Genomic DNA, 22,804 nt, shown 5'->3' with positions numbered 1-22,804 from the left:
TGAACCTATGTATAGAATAGAGTAACCCCTGAACACATTTCACCTTGTTGCAAAGGCCAGAAGTGGCTTTTATTATAAAAACTGTAGAGCGGTTTGTTTTACACGATTTCTGTAGTAAATAAATGTGAATTGTGGAAACAGATGGAAAAGTGATATCCTCATTTTACTTGTGTAATTCTTATTTTCGTCTGTGTCCAGTGGGGGAAAAAAAATCATATCAACTGGCTCCAGAAAGTTAAAGAAGTATCATGGAAAAAAACGTATCCCCTATGCAAAGAGTAGGGGATACGTTTTAGATCATGGCGGGTTCGAGCACTGGGGCCCGTGCGTTCTACTGTTTGGATCCCCAGCTCTACATCACAGCGGCAAGTCACAACCCCCGCCCAAAGCGGGGGCCGCCACGCACCCTCTATATAGCTCTATGGGAGAGCCGAAAATTGTCAGGCGCACCACTGTGAAGGAGAGCCAGGGCTCTAAACAGGAGATTGCGGTAGGACCCAGCACCCGGACTCCTGACAATCTTCCATGATATTTCTCCTTTAAGCCCTTAAGGACCAGGCCATTTTACACCTTAGGACGAGAGCGTTTTTCGCACATCTGACCACTGTCACTTTAAACATTAATAACTCTGGAATGCTTTTAGTTATCATTCTGATTCTGAGATTGTTTTTTCGTGACATATTCTACTTTAACATAGTGGTAAAATTTTGTGGTAACTTGCATCCTTTCTTGGTGAAAAATCCCAAAATTTGATGAAAAATTTGAAAATTTTGCATTTTTCTAACTTTGAAGCTCTCTGCTTGTAAGAAAAATGGATATTCCAAATAAAAAAAAATTTGATTCACATGTACAATATGTCTACTTTATGTTTGCATCATAAAATTGACGTGTTTTTACTTTTGGAAGACACCAGAGGGCTTCAAAGTTCAGCAGCAGTTTTCCAATTTTTCACAAAATTTTCAAACTCACTATTTTTCAGGGACCAGTTCAGGTTTGAAGTGGATTTGAAGGGTCTTCATATTAGAAATACCCCACAAATGACCCCATCATAAAAATGCACCCCCAAGTATTCAAAATGACATTCAGTCAGTGTTTTAACCCTTTAGCTGGTTCACAGGAATAGCAGCAAAATGAAAGAGAAAATTCACAATCTTCATTTTTTACACTCGCATGTTCTTGCAGACCCAATTTTTGAATTTTTACAAGGGGTAAAAGGAGGAAATTTATACTTATATTTGTAGCCCAATTTCTCTCAAATAAGCACATACCTCATATGTCCATGTAAATTGTTCGGCAGGCACAGTAGAGGGCTCAGAAGCGAAGGAGCGACAAGGGGATTTTGGAGAGTACATTTTTCTGAAATGGTTTTTGGGGGGTATGTTGCATTTAGGAAGCCCCTATGGTGCCAGAACAGCAAAAAAAAAAAAACACATGCCATACCATTTTGGAAACTAGACCCCTTGAGTAACGTAACAAGGAATTAAGTGAGCCTTAATACTACAGAGGTGTTTCACGACTTTTGCATATGTAAGAAAAAAAAAAAATTTCACTAAAATGTGTGTTTCCCCCCAAATTTCACATTTTTGCAGGGGTTAATAGCAGAAAATACCCCCCAAAATTTGTAACCCCATCTCTTCTGAGTATGGAGGTACCCCATAAGTTGACCTGAAGTGCACTACAGGCGAACTACAATGCTCAGAAGAGAAGGAGTCATATTTGGCTTTTTGAGAGCAAATTTTGCTCGGGGGCATGTCGCATATAGGAAGCCCCAATGGTGCCAGAACAGCAAAAAAAAAAAAAAAAATAACACATGGCATACCATTTTGGAAACTAGACCCCTTGAGGAACGTAACATGGAATAAAGCGAGCCTTAATACCCCACAGGGGTTTCACGACTTTTGCATATGTAAAAAATAATAATTTTTTTTCCCTAAAATGTGTGTTTCCCCCCAAATTTCACATTTTTGCAAGGGTTAATAGCAGAAAAAATGTGTGTTTCCCCCCCCCCAAATTTGTAACACCATCTCTTCTGAGTATGGAAATACCCCATGTGTGGACGTCAAGTGCTCTGCTGGCGCACTACAATGCTCAGAAGAGAAGGAGCGCCATTGAGCTTTTGGGAAAAAAATTGTTTGGAATGGAAGTCAGGGGCCATGTGCGTTTACAAAGCCCCCCCGTGATGCCAGAACAGTGGACCCCCCACATGTGACCCCATTTTGGAAACTACACCCCTCACAGAATTTAATAAGGGGTGCAGTGAGTATTTACACCCCACTGGCGTTTGACAGATCTTTGGAACAGTGGGCTGTGCAAATGAAAAATAAAATTTTTCATTTTCACGGACCACTGTTCCAAAAATCTGTCAGACACCTGTGGGGCGTAAATGCTAACTGTACCCCCTTATTACATTACATGAGGGGTTTAGTTTCCAAAATGGGATCACATGTGGGTATTTATTTTTTTGCGTTTATGTCAGAACCGCTGTAAAATCAGCCACCCCTGTGCAAAGCACCATTTTAGGCCTCAAATGTACATAGTGCGCTCTCACTCCTGAGCCTTGTTGTGCGCCCACAGAGCATTTTACGCTTACATATGGGGTATTTCTGTACTCAGGAGAAATTGCGTTACAAATTTTGGGGGTCTATTTTTTCCTTTTAACGCTTGTGAAAATAAAAATTAAAAGGGCAACAACAGCATGTTAGTGTTACATTTTTAATTTTTTTACACTAACAAGCTGGTGTAGCCCCAACTTTTCCTTTTTATAAGGGGTAAAAGGAGAAAAAGTCCCCCAAAATTTGTAGTGCAATTTCTCCCGAGTACGTAGTCAGTAGCTGGGATTTGTTGTTTTGCAACAGCTGGAGGCTCCGTTTTGGAAACACTGCCATACAATACGGTTTTCATTTTTATTGGGGGGGACAGTGTAAGGGGTGTATATGTTGTGTTTTACTCTTTATTATGTGTTAGTGTAGTGTAGTGTAGTGTTTTTAGGGCACATTCGCACTGACGTGTTACGGTGAGTTTCTCGCTAGGAGTTTGAGCTGCGGTGAAAAATTTGCCGCAGCCCAAACTTGAAGCAGAAAACTTACTGTAAACCTGCCTTTGTGAATGTACCCTGTACGTTCATATGGGGGGGGCAAACCTCCAGCTGTTTCAAAACTACAACTCCCGGCATGTACTGACAGACCGTGCATGCTGGTAGTTGTACTTTTGCAACAGCTGGAGACACACTGGTTGGAAAACCTTCAGTTAGGTTCTGTTACCTAACTCAGTATTTTCTAACCAGTGTGCCTCCAGCTGTTGCAAAACTACAACTCCCAGCATGTACTGATCGCAGAAGGGAATGCTGGGAGATGTAGTTATGCAATAGCTGGAGGTACGCAACTACAACTCCCAGCATGCCGAGACAGCTGATTGCTGTTTGGACATGCTGGGATTTGCAGTTTTGCAACATCTGGAGGGCTACAGTTTTAAAGAACACTGCAAAGTGATCTCCAAACTGTGGTCCTCCAGCTGTTGTAAAACTACAATTCCCAGCATGCCCTGACAGCAAACAGTTGTTTGGGCATGCTAGGAGTTGTAGTTTTGCAAGATCTGTAGGGCTACAGTTTAGGGACCACTATATAGTGGTCTCGAACTGTAGCCCTCCAGCTGTTGCAAAACTACATATTCCAGCATGCCCAAACAGCTGTCTGGGCATGCTGGGAGTTGTAATTTTGCAACATCTGGAGGGCTACAGTTAGAGACCACTGTATAATGGTCTCAAACTGTACCCTCCAGATGTTGCTAGGCAACTAACCGGCTTACGTCGGATCCAGCCGCACATCATCGCCGCCCGCCGATCTCCGTCGCCCGCAGCCTTCGTCGCCCGCCCGGATCGGTAAGTGGATCTTCGGCGCCGGTCCCCGTCATTTCCCCGTCCTGCCCCGCCTATTGTGGGAGGGCAGGACCGGGAAAACGAAAGTAAACCCCCCCTCCCCCGATCTGCTATTGGTGGTCGCGTCTAGACCACCAATAGCAGGGATAGGAGGGGTGGCACCCGTGCCACCTCACTCCTATCGCTTCAGGGGGATCCTGGGTGCCTTAGACACCCGTGATCCCCCTTACATTCCGGGTCACCGGGTCACTATAGACCCGTAATGACCCGGAATCGCGCAAATCACAAGTGTGAATTCACTTGCGATTTGCCACGATCGCCGACATGGGGAGGTCTGATGACCCCCCTGGGCATTTGCACGGGATGCTTGCTGAATGATTTCAGCAGGCATCCCGCTCCGATCCCCGCCCGGCGCACGGCGGGGACCAGAACTGCCCATGACGTAAATGTACGTCTTTGGTCCTTAAAGGGGTAGTCCAGTGGTGAAAAACTTATCCCCTATCCTAAGGATAGGGGATAAGTTTGAGATCGCGGGGGGTCCTACCACTGGGGCCCCCTGCGATCTCTCTGTACGGGGGCCAGGCTCTCCGGCCAGATAGCGGGTGTCGACTCCCGTGCGAAGCGGCGGCCGACACGCCCCCTCAATACATCTCTATGGCAGAGCCGGAGATTCCCGAAGGCAGCGCTTCGGCTCTGCCATAGAGTTGTATTGAGGGGGCATGTCGGCCGCCGCTTCGTGCGGAGGTCGACACGCCCCCTTCCCGCGCTGTCGGGGCTCCGTACAGGAGATCGCAGGGGGCCCCAGCGGTCGGACCCCCCCACGATCTCAATCTTATCCCCTATCCTTAGGATAGGGGATAAGTTGTTCACCACTGGGTCACCACTGGACTACTCCTTTAAGACCCAGGGTGTCGGGACGTACCGTTACGTCATGGGTCCTGTAGGGGTTAAACAGATTTGTAAATTCTATTAAAAAATCTTAATCCTTCCAGTACTTATCAGCTGCTGTATACTACAGATGAGTTTCTTTTCTTTTTGAATTTCTTTTTTGTCTGACCACAGTGCTCTCTGCTGGCACCTCAGTCTGTGTCAGGTACTGTTCAGAGTAGGAGCAAATCCCCATAGCAAACCTCTCCTGCTCTGGACAGTTCTTGACATGGACAGAGGTGTCAGCAGAGAGCACTGTGGTCAGACTGAAAAGAACTACACAACTTCCTCTGGATCATACAACAGCTGATAAGAACTGGAAGGATTCAAATTTTTCAATAAAAGTAATAAAAAATCTGTATAACTTTCTGGCACCAGTTGATTTTAAAAAATAGTTTTCCACAGGAGTACCCCTTTTACCTGTTGGGGACGGAGGGTGTACAGGTACGCCCTTGCATCCTGGTACTTAAGGAGTACCTGTACACCCTCCTTATTTCCGATCACCGCAGCTTGCCGGGTGGTGATCGGAACGCGATATCTATCAGCAGGCATCCTGTGGCAATGCCTAGGGGGGTCCTGAGACCGGTGTCAATTAAGACCGGTGATTTCGGGCCATTCCGTTGACCTGATGACCCGGAAAATCAGGTTAATTGGTGCTGTCCAAGAGAGCACCAATCAGCCTGAAGGATAGGAGTGAGGTGGCAGGAGTGCCACCTCAATTTATCCCCTGTGATTGGCCGGTCAGGACTGACTGGCCAATAGCAGGGCAGTAGTAGTGGTGAGGGGGCGGCGAGTTAAGATCCCCCGCTCTGCCCACTCATGAAAGCAGAGCGGGGGAAACACTTCTGGCAGTGGTCTGCTGCTTACCAGTGGTGTCAATGGGTTGCGGCGATGTGACCGGCGCAACAGTGAGGATTGGTAAGCAATCTTCAAACTGCCATCCTCTAGAGGTTACAAAACTAAAACTCCTAGCCTGCCCAGACAGCCTTTGGCTGTCTGGGCATGTTGGGAGTTGTAGTTTTGCAACATCTGGAGGGCCACAGTTTGAGACCACTGTGCAGTGGTCCTTATATTGTGCCCCTCCAGATGTTGCAAAACTACAATTCCCAGCATGCCCAGACAGTCCAGCCATGTTGGGAATTATAGTTCTGCAACATCCGGCCCCTCAGATGTTGCAGAACTACAGCTCCCAGCATGCCTGGACAGTCTGGGCATGTTGGGAGTTGTAGTTTTGCAACATCTGGAGCTCAGCAGTTTGGAGGCCACTGTGCAGTTGTCCCCAAACTGTACTGCTCCAGATGTTGCAAAACTACAACTCTCAGCATACCCATCAGCTGTCAGTGCATGCTGGGAGTTGTAGTTTTGCATCATCTGGAGGGCAATAGTTTGAGACCACTGTGCAGTGGTCCTTATATTTTGCTCCTCCATATGTTGCAAAACTACAATTCCCAGCATGCCCAGACAGTCAGGCATGCTGGGAGTTGTAGTTCTGCAACATCTGGCCCCACCCGAGTGAATGTACCCTAAAAACACTACACTACACTACACAAAATAAAAAGTAAAACACTACATATACACACACCTTTACACAGTGACCCCCCCCCTCACCCCACACCCCCTCACCCCGCACACCCCCTCACCCCACACCCCCTCACCCCACACCCCCTCACCCCACACCCCCTCACCCCACACACCCCCACCCCAAAAAAAAAAAAGAAAAAGAAGAATGTCACGTATGGCACCATTTCCACTCCCAGTATTGCCGGACAGCCATTGACTGTCCAGGCATGCTGGAAGTTTCGCAACAGCTGGAGGCACCCTGTTTGGGGAACACTGTCATAGGGTATTTTTGGTGAATCCAGGTCTGCCCCTATGCAACTCCCTAATTTAGGCCTCAAATGCGCATGGCGCTCTCTCAATTCAGAGCCCTGCCATATTTGAAGGCAACAGTTTAGGGTCATATATGGGGTATATCCATACTCGGGAGAAATTGCATTACAAATTTTGGGGGGCTTTTTCTCCTTTTACCCCTTATGAAAAGGAAAAGTTGTAATTTTTTTAAACTAAAATGCTGGTGTTGCCCAACACTTTTCATTAAAAGGAAAAAAGACCCCCAAAATTTGTAATACAATGTCTCCTGAGTATGGAAATACCCCATATGTGGGCGTAAAATGCTCTGCGGGTGCACAACAGGGCTCAGGAGTGAGAGCGCACATGTGAGGCCTAAATTGGAATTTGCACAGAGGTGGCTAATAGTAACAGCCGTTCTGACATAAACAAAAACACCCACATGTGACCCCATTATAGAAACTGCACCCCTCAAGGATCCTAACAAGGGGTACAGTGAGCCTTAATGCAGTCCATTATGGGGGATTTCTAAACATAAAGACTTTCAAATCCACTTCAAAACTGAACTAGTCCCTAAAAAATTCTGATTTTGAAATTTTTGTGAAAAATTAGACATATTGTATATGTGAATCAATATATAATTTATATGGTATTTCCATTTTCCTTACAAGCAGAGAACTTTAACCCCTTAAGGACGCAGCTCATTTTCACCTTAAAGGGGTACTCCGCCCCTAGACATCTTATCCCCTATTCAAAGGATAGGGGATAAGATGTCAGATCGCCGGGGTCCCGCTGCTGGGGCCCCCGGGGATCGCTGCTGCAGCACCCCGCTATCATTACTGCACAGAGCGAGATCGCTCTGCACGTAATGAAGGGCAATACAGGGGCCGGAGCATCGATACATCACGGCTCCGCCGCTCGTGACGTCACGGCCCGACCCCGTCAATACAAGTCTATGGGAGGGGGCGTGGCGGTCGTCACGCCCCCTGCCATAGACTTGCATTAAGGGGACGGGCCGTGATGTCATGAGGGGCGGAGCCATGACGTCATGCTGCTCCGGCCCCTGTATCGCCCGTCATTACGCACAGAGCGAACTCGCTCTGTGCAGTAATGATGGCGGGGTGCCGCAGCGGCGATCCCTGGGGTCCCCAGCAGTGGGACTGCGGCGATCTAACATCTTATCCCCTATCCTTTGGATAGGGGATAAGATGCCAGGGGCGGAGTACCCCTTTAAGGACACAGGCCTTTTTTGAAACTGTTTTTTCATGACATATTCTACTTTATGTTAGTGGAAAAATTTCGTAGATACTTGCATCATTTCTTGGTGAAAAATTCCAAAATTTGATGAAAAATTAGAACTCTCTGCTTATAAAGAAAATGGACATCCCAAATAAATTGTATATTGATTCACATATACAATATGTCTACTTTATGATTGCATCATAAAGTTGACATGTTTTTACTTTTAAAAAAGACATCAGAGGGCTTCAAAGTATAGCAGCAGGATTTTTCAGGGACCAGTTCAGGTTTGAAGTGGATTTTAGGGGCCTTCATATTAGAAATACCCCACAAATGACCCCATTATAAAAACTGCACCCCTCAAAGTATTCAAAATGACATTCAGTAAGTGTGTTAACCCTTTAGGTGTTTCACAGGAATAGAAGCAAAGTGAAGGAGAAAATTCAAAATCTTCATTTTTTTACCCTCGCATGTTCTTGTAGACCCAGCTTTTGAATTTTTACAAGGGTTAAAAGGAGAAAAATATTCCTAAAATTTGTAACTCAATTTCTCTAGAGTAAGGAAATATCTCATATGTGTATGTGAAGTGTTCTGTGGGTGCACTAGAAGGCTCAGAAGGGAAGGAGCGACAATGGGATTTTGGAGAGTGAGTTTTTCTGAAATGATTTTTGGGGGGCATGTCGCATTTAGGAAGCCCCTATGGTGCCAGAACAGCAAGAAAAACCCCACATGGCTTACTATTTTGGCAACTACACCCCTCAGGCAATGTAACAAGGGGTCCAGTGAGCCTTAACACCCCACAGGTGTTTGACGACTTTTCTTTTTTTTTTTTATTTCACAAAAATGCAGTTTTTTCCCCAAATTTAACATTTTTACAAGGAGTAATAGGAGAAAATGTCCCCAAAATTTGTAACCCCATCTCTTCTGAGTATGGAAATACCCCATGTGTAGACGTCAAGTGCACTGCGGGCGCACTACAATGCTCAGAAGAGAAGGAGTCATATTTGGCTTTCGGAAAGCACATTTTGCTGAAATGGTTTTTGGGGTCATGTCACATTTAGGAAGCCCCTATGGTGCCAGAACAGCAAAAAAAATAACCACATGGCATACTATTTTGGAAACTACACCCTTAAAGGAATGTAACAAGGGATACAGTGAGGCTTAACACCCCACAGGTGTTTGACAACTTTTAGTTAAAGTTTGATGTGTAAATGATTTTTTTTTTTCATTAAAATGCTCGTTTTCCCCCAAATTTTACATTTCTACAAGGAGTAATAGGAGAAAATGCCCCCCAAAATTTGTAACCCCATTTCTTATGAGTATGGAAATACCCCATGTGTGGACGTCAAGTGCCCTGCTGGCGCACTACGATGCTCAGAAGTGAAGGAGCGCCATTGAGCTTATGGAGAGAGAATTTGGCTGGTATAGAAGTCGAGGGCCTTGTGCATTTACAAAGCCCCCCGTGGTGCCAGAATAGTGGGCTGTGCAAATGAAAAATAAAAATTTTCATTTTCACCGACCACTGTTCCAAAAATCTGTCAGACACCTGTGGGGCGTAAATGCTCACTGCACCCTGTATTACATTCAGTGAGGGGTGTAGTTTCCAAAATGGGGTCATATGTGGGGGGGCGCCCATTGTTCTGCCGCTATGCGGGCTTTGTAAACAAACGTGACCTTCAATTCCGGACAAATTTTCTCTTCAAAATTCCAATCGCACTCAGCAAAGCATTTTACATCCACTAATGGGGTATGTTCTTACTCAGAAGAAATGGGGTTACAAATTTTTTGGGGCTTTTTTCCTATTTTCCCTCACTATACCCCTTGTTATGAGCTATGCAACTACCACTCCTAGCATGCCGAGACAGCTGTTGGCTGTTTGGGCATGTTGGGATTTGCAGTTTTGCAGCATCTGGAGGGCTACAGTTTAGAGACCACTGCACAGGGATCTCCAAACTATGGCCCTCCAGAAGTTGCAAAACTACAAATCCCAGCATTCCCAGACAGCAAACTACTGTGTGGGAATGCTGGGAGTTATAGTTTTGCAACGTCTGGAGAGCTACAGTTTAGAGACCACTGTATAGTGGTCTCCAAACTTTACCCCCCCCCCAGATGTTGCTAGGCAACTACTCACCGGCTTCCGTAGTCTTCACCAGGGAGCTGCACGAAGGAGCTGCACGTCATCGTCGCCCGCCGCCACTGGTCAGTTAAGGGACCCGTCGGTGGGCAGAACGGGGGGACCGAACTTTAACCCCTCCCACCCCGATCTGCTATTGGTCGTCGCTTCTTGCCACCTAACTCCTATCCCTTCAGGGGGACCGGGGGTGTCTTGATCACCCCCGATCCCCCTGATTTTCTGGGTCACCAGACACCGGTATGACTCGGATCCACCGAAAATCTCCGGTCTGAATTGATCTCAGGACCCCCCTGGGCATATGCATATGATAGATATCAGCAGTCATCCCGGTCCGGTGCCCGACCAGCTAGCGTCAGGGACCGGAATTCCCACAGGCATATCCATTCGCCCAACGTCCTTAAGGACTCAGGATGTAGGGCGTATGCATACGCCCTGCGTTCTGAAGAGGTTAAAGTTAGAAAAATGCTTAAGTTTCAAATTTTTTTTGAAATTTGGGAATTTTTCACCAAGAAATGATACAAGTATCAATGAAAATTTACCACTAACATAAAGTAGAATATTTCACGAAAAACCATCTCGGAATCAAATTCATAAGTAAAAGCATCTCAGAGTTATTAACCCCTTAACGACGCAGGACGTATATTTACGTCCTGCGCCGGCTCCCGCGATATGAAGCGGGATCGCGCCGCGATTCCGCATCATATCGCGTCGGTCCCGGCGCTCATCAACGGCCGGGACCCGCGGCTAATATCACACATCGCCGATCGCGGCGATGTGCGGTATTAACCCTTTAGAAGCGGCGGTCAAAGCTGACCGCCGCTTCTAAAGCGAAAGTGAAAGTGACCCGGCTGCTCACTCGGGCTGTTCGGGACCGCCGCGGTGAAATCGCGGCATCCCGAACAGCTGACCGGACACCGGGAGGGCCCTTACCTGCCTCATCGGTGTCCGATCGGCGAATGACTGCTCCGTGCCTGAGATCCAGGCAAGAGCAGTCAAGCGCCGATAACACTGATCACAGGCGTGTTAATACACGCCTGTGATCTGTGTAAAAGATCAGTGTGTGCAGTGTTATAGGTCCCTATGGAACCTATAAGACTGTAAAAAAATGTAAAAAAAAAAGTATTAATAAAGGTCATTTAACCCCTTCCCTAATAAAAGTTTGAATCACCCCCCTTTTCCCATAAAAAAAATAAAACAGTATAAAAAAAATAAACAAATGTGGTATCGCCGCGTGCGTAAATGTCTGAACTATAAAAATATATCGTTAATTTAACCGCACGGTCAATGGCGTACGCGCGAAAAAATTCCAAAGTCCAAAAAAGTGTATTTTGGTCACTTTTTATACCATTAAAAATGAATAAAAAGTGATCAAAAAGTCTGATCAAAACAAAAATCATACCGATAAAAACTTCAGATCACGGCGCAAAAAATTAGTCCTCATACCGCCCTGTACGTGGAAAAATAAAAAGTTATAGGGGTCAGAAGATGACATTTTTAAACGTATAAATTTTCCTGCATGTCGTTATGATTTTTTCCAGAAGTGCGACAAAATCAAACCTATATAAATAGGGTATCATTTTATTTGTATGGACCTACAGAATAATGATAAGGCGTAATTTTTACCAAAATATGCACTGCGTAGAAACGGAAGCCCCCAAAAGTTACAAAATGGCGTTTTTTCTTCGATTTTGTCGCACAATGATTTTTTTTCCGTTTCGCCGTGCATTTTTGGGTAAAATGACTAATGTCACTGCAAAGTAGAATTGGCGACGCAAAAAATAAGCCATAATATGGGTTTTTAGGTGGAAAATTGAATGGGTTATGATTTTTAAAAGGTAAGGAGGAAAAAACTAAATGCAAAAACGGAAAAACCCTGAGTCCTTAAGGGGTTAATGCTTAAATTGACAGTGGTCAGATGTACAAAAAATGCTCTCGTTTCCAAGGAGTTATAATGGGCTCTGTCCCCAAGGGGTTAACATTAACCCTCTAAGGCTACATTAGTTTTTTTGTGCTCACCTTTCTTGGTGCATAACTTTTTGTGGCATAGGCTTATGAGAGTGTGTTTTTGCAGGATGTGTTATGTTAATTCATAGGTACCATTTTGGTGATTAACCCCTTAATGACCACAGACGTATATTTACGTCCGTGACCAAATCCCGTATTGTGATGGGTGCTCAGAAGCTGAGCACACTTCGTGTCTACTCGGTCCCGTTTGCTACCAGCAACCAGGACCTGCGGCGTCTCAAACGGGAGAATACACTGCCAGTTAGCTCAGCGGAGTTGTTCGGGACTGCCACAGTGGATCTACTTACCTTTCTCCCGGATGTCCAATCGGCGCTTGATGAGATCCAGGCTTTAGCAATAGTCCGCCGATAACACTGGCCAATCCAATGCTATGGCATAGCATTGATCAGTGTATTCAATCAGTGTAATGCATGTTATAGTCCCCTATGGGACTTAACCCCTTCCCTAACAAAAGTTTGAATCACCCCCCTTTTCCTATTTAAAAAAATACTATGTAAATAAAAATAATTATAAACATATGTGGTATCGCCACGTGCATAAATGTCCGAACTATAAAAATATATAATCAATTAAACTGCACAGTAAATGGCGTGCCCGTAAAAAAATTCCAAAGTCCAAAATATCATATTTTTGGTCACTTTCTTTTTTTTTCCGGATCCAGCTGGGGGAGGGGACTCCGGTCGGCTCAGTTTTGACCCATATCCAGTTTTGCAACTGGACCTAAAATCGTAGTACACTACGGTTTTAGGTCCGGTTGGGAAACTGTATACGGGTCAAAACTGAGCCGACCGGAGTCCCTGTTTGACTCCGGTCGCCTCATTAAAGTAAATGTATTTACGGGCTGATCCGACTGGAATACGGGAGCGCCCGGTTTTCCCCTACCCCAGCTGGATCCAGCACCCATATGAAAAAAATGAGATGTGAATGCAGCCTTAGTCAATTAGTAAGTCAATTAGTAAGGGGAAGTATAAGCGCACATGTGCTCCCAAGTTGGTAACTTCAGAACTGGATTGGGAACCACATTCATCTGGGAGGCGGTCAGATAAAGGCATCATCAAGAATTATTCAGCAGTCGTGAAATCTCCTAATAAAATAATGAGAAGTAAAGCATCTTAAAGAGGTAGAGCAGTAGAGGAGACAGGGGGGGAGAGGAGAGAGACGAGAGTACAGTAAGGGAGAGTGTAGTAGGTTCTAAGAGGGAAGACCAGCTTACCTCGCACGCAGGTGTGACTCCAGGTTGCCACAACATCCAGAGAGAACTCTAGGTCATTGAGAGGAATAGGTAAGTCAGTGTGGGATATGTGTGGCATGAGTTTAGTAGAGAGAGGCCATGTGACCTGGAGACATAGGGGGCAGGGGTGTTAACCTGTGAGATGTAGGGAAGTGAAGTCCGGAGAGGCCTGGAAAGTGGTCCAGGGTTGCCAGGTCGTGATGTAGCGGGGTAAGACATCCCGAAGGGTGGCAGTGTGTTCTTCCATTCTGTGGACATGAGAAACTTCCTTAAGCCAGTCTGTTTTAGTTGGTGTGGTAGCTGATTTCCATAAACGGGGCATAACTGTCCGGGCAGCTAATAATAGGAAGGAGGTCAATCGGCGTGTATGTTTGGGTACAGTGGGAGGGAGTATGGACATGAGAGCAATTTTCATGGAAAGGTCTAAGTGTATCGAAGTGATGCGTGTAATTACGTCCATCACTTTCGCCCAAAAGTCAGTAAGGGAGGGGCAGGTGAGCCAGATGTGTAGCATGGAGCCTCTATCTCTGTTGCAGTGCCAGCACTTGTCCGACACTCCTTGGTAGAAGGTCGCCAATAGAGAGGGGACCCTATACCATCTGGTCAGCATCTTATAGTTGGTTTTCTGTGCTTTACAGGAGAGGGTGGACATGTGGCTGTACACCAGTCTCTCTCAGGGATGGGGTGACCTAATTCTTTCTCCTAACCCGATTTGAAAGGGAGAGGTTGATCGGAGGCTACATCTATGAGGAGGTTGTACAGGTAGCTGATCGCGTGTGGTATAGGTCGAGTAGAGACACAAAGGCGTTCGAATTTGGTTAAGGCGAGGAAGTTATTCGTTGAGCAGGACGTTGGGAAGGAGGGGTTGTCAAAAAGGGGGGTAAGGGGGCTGGCTAGTCGGAAGTGTGTTTGGACGTATGTAATTAGCGTGCTCAACTGATAGAGTAGAGTACTGGAGGAAGGTCGAAGTCTCGAACAGAGGTGGATTGAGGGCACCAGAGCGGTCACTGTTCAGGATCAGGCCCTCCAAAGCAACCCATTGTTTGCCAGTTCAGTGGTGGCAACAGTCCAGTACTCTAGTCAATATAGTTGTGGTATCCCGGTACCGCATCTTATACGGTACCTATGTGTGTGTGGGTCCCGATAGCCAGAGTCCCTAGGACGTAGGGATCCCTGTGATGTAGTTTACCCCTTGTCGCCTCTATTCCAGCTCATAGACCAGTAATTTATTTAAGGTTAATGTAAATAGGGTAATATATATGTAAATAAATGCTTAATTACCTGTTCCATGGCGTTGCAGGACCTGCGGGTCACGTGACTAGGTAAACTCTATGGTATTCTGCTTAAGGACCTTTGGAGGCCCTGTGACGTAAGCAATCCCATTACTCTCTGTAATGGTGAATGACAGATGTTCGGACCAATCGGATTCGCCCCGCCCCTGCACATATAAGGGAGAGGCGGCATTGTTTTCGCTCTCTTGTTCCTGGGCTGTGAAACGAGAAGGACCTGTACAGCAACTAACGCAGTGAGTTAGGCCCAAGCCTTGCGGCAACGGCTGGATCATTCAAAATATAGAGTGCATCAATTCCCACACACTCTGCAGCATCACCGGACCTAATAATACCCCTAAATCCGGACGGATCTGCAAATATCTACCCTAAATTCAGAGACTATAAATAGCTCAAGGTCTGCAACAACTGTCAGTCACTAAGCAACATAAGGACTGTTTATATAAGACTGTTACTGTGCCTTGGATGTATCGCAAGCACTTAAGTAAAGTTGTTCAAGTTCAAGTTCAATCTCCTTGTGGACCTTCAGTCATTTCATGCACCTATCGTTACTGGGAAGGGCGGTGATAGGCCGGAGCATTGCCTCAGCATACCAGTCCTCAGCCTGGCGTCACAAACTATAGGGTTAACATTAACCCCTCATGTACCGATACCATACCACCACTACCATACACCCCCCAAGGGCTACCACAAAGCCTTTTTGGCGTCACGAACAGGATTCGGATGTGTGCCTACTATTGCCACTAGTGAAAGTGTACTCCCCCCAAGAAGCAAACTTTATTCATGTGTTGCTGTGTACAAGAGCGGTTCTTGTGGTGCACCATACAATGGGGCCAAGAGAAAAGTAAGGGGGAGGCGAAGATTTGTCTACAGTTGAAATGTGTAAACTGCGCAGTGAATTCATGCTGCGATCCTCTGGTCCGGTCGGCACAGACGGAGCCGAACTGCTGCCGGAAAAGCGCGCAAAGAAAGCCCGCGCTGCGCCACGCCCCGCCCCTGGGCGTGGACGCCAAGTGGCTGTATCCCAGCCGAAAGGGAACTCAGAGATGCAGGAGTTGTTTCTGGAGGGACCGGAAGTCGGGGCTGCACTGATAGTGTCCTTCCTGCCCATCGCCATTTTGGAGAACCCTACTATAAAAGACGCGATGCAGAGCAACCTCTTCAGTCTGCAGAGAGAGCCAGAGAGTACAGACATGGCGGAGAGCAGCGTTCCACGTGGTCAAGTTGGCAAAATGGCGCTGGAAACATGTAAAGTTATGGCAGTCGCAGCCCAACTTTTTCAAGAGCTTGCTGACCGTCTGCAGCGGTTGTCATTAGACGAAGAGGGGGCCGGCAATCTTCCCATACTGCCTGATGATGACGACAATTGGCCAGAGACACCTCCAGCGAATAGTGCAGGGACACCAGGAGGTGCATCACCGGTGAGATTGTCCCCTCACCACAGTGGGCCGAGATCCCGTCGGAGGAGTCTGCTGTGAGTACCCCGCCAGAGGCGGCCTATTCTTCCTCCTCCAGCCCTGAGGTCATTCCTCGATCAAGTTTGCCAAGTGCACGACCGTGCTCACCGCAATGGGTGTTCGGAGATGAGCCGGAGCTGATCGAGTACATGCACAGAGTACTTCAACCGTTACCTGGGAAAACACTCCCACCAATCCCAACTGCAGAAAGGGAAAGGGCCCGTCAAGAATCCGAGCTGGCCAAATTGATGGAAAAGCTAAAGGCCCGATACAAAGAACTCTATTCTCCAAAGCACGTACATTTGCCTTATGAAGAAAGAGTGCGGCATCAAGATAATACCAAAGAAATGGAGGCATTGTACATCCGTAAATGGGATCACCCCAGAGAAGGGGAGGAGCCATTAGAAAGAAGGAGAGCAACTGTGGCCAAGTTCGACAAGGTAAGAGGTTATTGGACACTCCTTGACTGCCACACTGGGCAGACCATCCTCATAAACCGGCAAGCAGTGCAAAGGCCATATCTCCATGTGACAATATGGAGTCCACCCCCGTCAAGAGCCTTCGTGGAGAATGGGCTGCAGCGGTCACCAGACCAACAGCCCCAACACAGCTTCCTTTCAAATATTTCCCGTCAACGGATTGGGAGTCCGATCCCTTCAACTTGAGGCCGACAAAGTCTGCTCCTAAAGCCTCCACTAGCGTACCCAAGGAGGAGGAGCTTAAAGAGTCAAGTTCATCATCTTCTATGTACAGCAAAGAGTCAAGTTCATCATCTTCTATGTACAGCAAAAAGTCAAGTTCATCATCTTCTTCATCCAGTCGAGACTCAAGTTCTGCACAGGGTGAAGAAAACAGGCCAAAGTTATGGCCACCCAAGTTGGTACCTAGACCCTCTCAGAACAATGAGAGTTTGTCTAACCCTGGGGTACCCACAGATGTACCAAGGCCCTCTCGGAGCAGTGAGAGTTTGCCAGTTCCAAAGGTACCAACGAAAGGGTCATGGGTTGCTCCTAATTGATGGTGCTCAAGCCCTATTGCCCCACTGTGATCCCGGCTAGTAAGCCTATAACCCCTTCGCAAGCTGCCTTCCACAACTCCATCCTCAACAATGTGGTGTGGCAAAGCTATGTTAAGTCTAATCCTGCCCCTGATGTTGGCAGATATAGAGGAACCAAGAGAGGCACTACAAGAGTAAAGAAGAACATCTTCTAAAGAGACTCTAAAGTAATGCCATATTGTTTTTCTGTCTAACCCTTTTGTCTTACAGTAACCAAGTTCAAGAAAAGTGCCTAGCAAGACTGTGCTAAGTTGTTCCAGTTTAAAGTTCAGCCACGTAACCACTAAGCTTGTGCCTGACTAATAAGTCAAGAGACTCCTAGCCTGTAGGAGATTCATCAAGGACTGTACCCGGCTGAGTTGTGGTTAAAGCCGTGTTCACTTTTTCAATTGAACTCCTAGTGTAGGTGGACTGCTGATCCTTACACGCCAATTTGTATATTTTCTTTGGACTCCTAGTGTAGGTGGACTGCTGATCCTTACACGCCTGCTTCATGTATATACCACCAGCTTCATAAGAACTCTTATGATAAATGTTGCACTTATCGGGTGAATGCACCTGAAACATGTTGGAGTGTTGATAAATGTATAGTAAATATGTATATGGTTCTGTACACAGAAAGCTATCCTTGTATCTGTGTACATAAGTAGTAAGTAAAGGTTGTACATAGGAAAATAGTTTAGTGTCTGTGTACATAAAAAAACAAGGTAGAGTTGTGCACGGAAAATATCGACGTACAGTAATATCTGTACCCCTGTTCATGATATTTAGAGATTCTCTGGTGTCTGGTATTGTGCCAAGGGACTGGCGCAAGGCGAATGTGGTGCCAATCTTCAAAAAGGGCTCTAGGTCTTCCCCAGGAAACTATAGACCGGTAAGTTTAACGTGCATTGTGGGTAAATTGTTTGAAGGACTAATAAGGGATTACATACAGGAATACATAGGGGATAATTGTATTATAAGTGATAGCCAGCATGGGTTTACTAAGGATAGAAGTTGTCAAACCAATCTAATTTGCTTTTATGAAGAGGTGAGTAGAAGCCTTGACAGAGGAATGGCTGTGGATATAGTGTTTCTGGATTTTGCTAAAGCATTTGATACTGTCCCTCATAGACGTCTGACAGGTAAGTTAAGGTCTTTGGGTTTGGAAATTTTAGTTTGTAACTGGATTGAACACTGGCTCATGGATCGTACCCAGAGAGTGGTGGTCAATGATTCGTACTCTGATTGGTCCCCGGTTATTAGTGGTGTACCCCAAGGTTCAGTACTGGGCCCGCTGTTGTTTAATTTATTTATTAATGATATAGAGGATGGTATTAACAGCTCTGTTTCTATCTTTGCAGATGACACCAAGCTTTGTAGCACGGTACAGTCTATAGAGGATGTGCATAAGTTACAAGATGACTTGGATAGACTAAGTGTCTGGGCATCCACTTGGCAAATGAGGTTCAATGTGGATAAATGTAAAGTTATGCATCTGGGTACTAATAACCTGCATGCATCGTATGTCTTAGGGGGGATTAAACTGGCAGAGTCACTGGTAGAGAAGGATCTGGGTGTACTTGTAGATCACAGACTACAGAATAGCATGCAATGTCAGGCTGCTGCTTCCAAAGCCGGCAGGATATTGTCATGTATCAAAAGAGGCATGGACTCAAGGGACAGGAACATAATACTCCCCCTTTATAAATCATTGGTACGGCCTTACCTGGAATATGCTGTTCAGTTTTGGGCACCTGTCCATAAAAGGGACACTGCGGAGTTGGAAAGGGTGCAGAGACGCGCGACTAAACTAATATGGGGAATGGAACATCTTAGCTATGAGGAGCGATTAAAGGAGTTACAATTGTTTAGTCTTGAGAAGAGACGTTTAAGGGGGGATATGATAAACGTATATAAGTATATTAATGGCCCATACAAAAAATATGGAGAAAAACTGTTCCAGGTTAAACCCCCCCAAAGGACGAGGGGGCACTCCCTCCGTCTGGAGAAGAAAAAGTTTAGTCTCAAGGGGCGACACGCCTTCTTTACCGTGAGGACTGTGAATTTATGGAACAGTCTACCTCAGGAACTGGTCACAGCAGGAACAATTAACAGCTTTAAAACAGGATTAGATACATTCCTGGAACAAAATAAGATTAATGCTTATGAAGAAATATAAAATCTCATCCCTTCCCCAATATCGCGCCACACCCCTACCCCTTAATTCCCTGGTTGAACTTGATGGACATATGTCTTTTTTCGACCGTACTAACTATGTAACTATGTAACTATGTAACTATGTACTGCACGTGTACACTCAACACTAAAAACCTAAAAACAAATTATTGTACATACAAATGTATAGAATGCTAAAGGTGTTTAGTAAGTAACTCAATAGGGGACACCTTGGCTCCTCCGAGGGTGGTATTGTTGCTGTCGCCCATCGCTAACACCTGTCTCAACCAAAAATAGTAGGGAGAATTCCCTTAAACTAGTACTTGTACACATAGTACCCTAGATTACTCACTTAAATGTACTACCTCAAAATTTCTCTAGTACATAAATCAAAATAAATATCTCACTTAAAGAAAACACTTAAGGAATTGTAGCAAATTGATACCCAATTCCTGCCACTGTTAGGTACGCTTCTTCTTTTCTCCTTTCATTGTGTGTGTGAGATGCTCTGCCTGGCCAGCAGATGCTCTTGCTAATACAGAATTAAACATATAATCCTAAGAATAACCTAGTAGGTTGTTTTGAAAGTGCTCTAGGGATAAGTAGCGTGTAGTCGATAGACCCTAGCAGCCACCCTTACTGTGACCTAGCTTCCAGCTAGCCAGTATACCTTTCATGTACTAACTAACAGGTAACTTATTGTTATAAGTACAGTAGGAGGTCGTCTGCAAAGGCTGAACATTTGTAATGGTTCGGGCCCACGGCCAGCCTTTTTATATCTGGGTTTTGCCAGATATGGTTCAAAAGGTGTTCCATGCAGAGCACATAGAGGAGGGGAGAGAGTGGGCACCCCTGGCGCGTACCATTACACATGTTGAGAGGCTGTGACATACAACCATTGATTTTTATTTGGGAGCATGCTTTTGCCCAGACTTATTTGGGACAGAGTAGCAGACATGAATCCCCAGTCCACCCTGTCAAAAGCCTTTTCGGCATCAAGCGAGAGCAGAAAGAGCGGAGAGTTAGTTTTGGTGGCATGGTGCATCACAGAGAATGTGCGAAGGGTATTGTCTCTTGCCTCTCTACCTCTTATGAAGCCGACCTGGTCAGGGTGAATCAGGGCAGACATGTACGTCGATAGTCTGTTAGCTATGAGTTTGGCAAACAGCTTGGTGTCTGTGTTCAATAAGGAGATCGGGTCTTTACCCTCTTTGTGGATCACTGTGATATAAGCCCGTAGAAAGGAGGAGGAGGGGGGAGGAGAGTCAGTCGAGATGGAATTAAAAGCCGTCAGGAGGAGGGGAGCAATGGACAAGGTTAGAGTTTTATAAAATTTCGAAGTATACCCGTCCGGGCCGGGGCTCTTTCCGGATGGCAGGGAGGAGATGGCGGCTTCCAATTTCTCTCGAGTGAACGGGCTCTCCAGTTCTTGGACAAATGAGGGGTCTAGTCGTGGGAGAGCTGTACGCTAGGATAGCTAGTGGGTGGTGGTAGGTTATACAGGGAAGAGTAGTATTGGCGGAAGGCTTTGAGTATATCAGGGGTTAGGGAACAGGGGGGACCTGTCTGGGGTTTAATGGCAGGGATGAACAGGAAAGATTTCTTTTCCCTGAGGGCGGAGGCTAGTAGTCTGCCTGATTTGTTGCCCCACTCATAGAAGAGGCGCCCAGTAAGCTGCTGGTAATATTTATGTTTGGAGGACAAGAGTGTGAGTAGTTTGCCTCGTTCTTGGACAAGTTCCCTCATAATGTGTTCTTGTTGGGTTTGTATATATTGCGTTTCAAGTTGTTCTAGCGTCTGGTAGAGGCTAAAAAGCTTCGCTGACGCCTCCCTCTTCAAACGGGACCCATGTTTGATCAGGACGCCTCTAATGACACACTTCAAGCCCTCCCACTTAATCATGGGAGAAAAGGTGTCAAAGATGGGGTCTTGGAGGAAGTTATCAATCGTGGTTTTAAGGTCCTGTAGGCATAATGAGTCTTGAAGCAATGACTCATTTATGCGCAAGGAGGATTGGGGTCTGGAGAGAGAGGGAAGCGCCAGCGAACAGCTCACAGGTTCATGGTCTGACTGCACCCGTGTCCCTATAGCTGAGTAGTTGATATTAGAATGCAGGAAGTGGGGGAAGAAAATATATATGATTGTCTCGGGGCAGAATAGAACGTAAAATCTCTGTCCTCGGGATTAAACGCCCTCCAAATATCACTCAACTGCATGGAGTGCAGTTTCATCCGCAGGGCGCATAGCTTAGCATGGGGTAGGGCTGTGGAACTGGTAGAGGTATCTATCTGTGGGAACAAGGGGAGGTTAAAGTCTCCACTCAGGAGGATGGGGCCCATTGCGAAGCATGCAAATGTAGTCAGGATTTTGATAAGGAACGGGATCTGTTCTCTATTTGGGGCATAGATAGAAGCAATGGTATAGGATTGATCTAAGTACTTACAGTTAGCAAAGGCAAATCTGGCATGTGGATCTAGTAGTGAAGAGAGGATTGTGACTGGTAGCGATTTGGGGAAAGCTAAGGAAACACCCTTGGATCTAGTCTCAGGATTAGTACTATGAAGCCATTGCGTGCAGTATTTAGTGGGAATAGTGGGTTTGTGTCCCATTTTAAAGTGTGTTTCCTGAAGCATTATGATGTGAGCCCTTTGCCTATGGAAGGCATAGAGCATTTGGGCATGCTTTTCAGCAGTGTTAAACCCCTGGACATTCAGCGTGATCAATTTAATGTCAGCTGCCACTGTGAATGCGTGACGATGAATTCAGCTTACCCATTGGAAGTCGAGGATCCGGAGTCTTCAGCCTGCGGCGAGCAAGGAGTAGGAGCGGTAGGAACCTTGGCATAAAGGGATAAGAGAGAAGTGTTAGAAAGAGAGGGAGAGTGCAAAGCAAGAAGAGAGGTAGCCATAAGGGAATGGATACAGGGGGTCTAAGTCAGGAGGCCAGGTGCAGGATTGGGGTCAGCCCAATCATTATGCTAGTGGGGGTCAGCATGGAAGGCGTAAGAGTGAGGGCGATACAGCAGGGGTATAAAGGAGGACAATCAGTGAGTGAGAAATCCAATAATGCATCAAAACAGGGCTTGAGTGTGGGTCAGAAAATATGGTTCCCGATCGCAACATAAAGTCAACTGAGGGTAGTAGGGAGGGAACCAGCCCGTATGGAGGGCAGGAAGGATTAGCAGAGAGATGATATTCTTTTGGTTTTGGTCACTTTTTACACCATATAAAATTGATAAAAAGAGATTAAAAAGTCTGATCAAAACAAAATTGGTACCGATAAAAACTTCAGATCACAGCACAAATGAGCCCTCACACCACCCTGCATATGGAAAAATAAAAAAGTTATAGGGGTCAGAAGAGGACAATTTTAAACATACTAATTTTGGTGCTTGTAGTTAAAAAAAGTAGTAAAATAAAGAAAAACCTCTATAAATTGGGTTTCATTGTAACCATATGGACCTACAGAATAAATATATGGTGTCAGTTTTACCAAAAAGTGCACTGCGTAGAATCGGAAGCCCCCAAAATTTGCCCCATAAATATTTTCTTTCTGGATTCCTAGTA

General features: G+C 45.8%; 1 protein-coding gene across 1 annotated transcript in view; it reads right to left on the bottom strand.

The window, feature by feature from the left end:
• LOC130356505 (amine oxidase [flavin-containing] B-like) overlaps positions 1-22,097 on the bottom strand; it is a 120,237-nt gene extending 98,140 nt beyond the window's left edge. The window contains exon 1 of the mRNA XM_056558166.1: positions 22,010-22,097. Coding sequence (XP_056414141.1) covers positions 22,010-22,082 — 73 coding nt within the window. The 5' untranslated portion in view covers positions 22,083-22,097. The remainder of the gene's footprint in view (positions 1-22,009) is intronic.
• Positions 22,098-22,804: the final 707 nt, after the last annotated feature.

This window comes from Hyla sarda, chromosome 2 (genome assembly GCF_029499605.1).
Source record: "Hyla sarda isolate aHylSar1 chromosome 2, aHylSar1.hap1, whole genome shotgun sequence".
In the NCBI taxonomy this organism is placed as follows: Eukaryota; Metazoa; Chordata; class Amphibia; order Anura; family Hylidae; genus Hyla; species Hyla sarda.
Note: the sequence above shows the minus strand (reverse complement) of the source record. Positions and strands in the feature narration are given on the sequence as shown.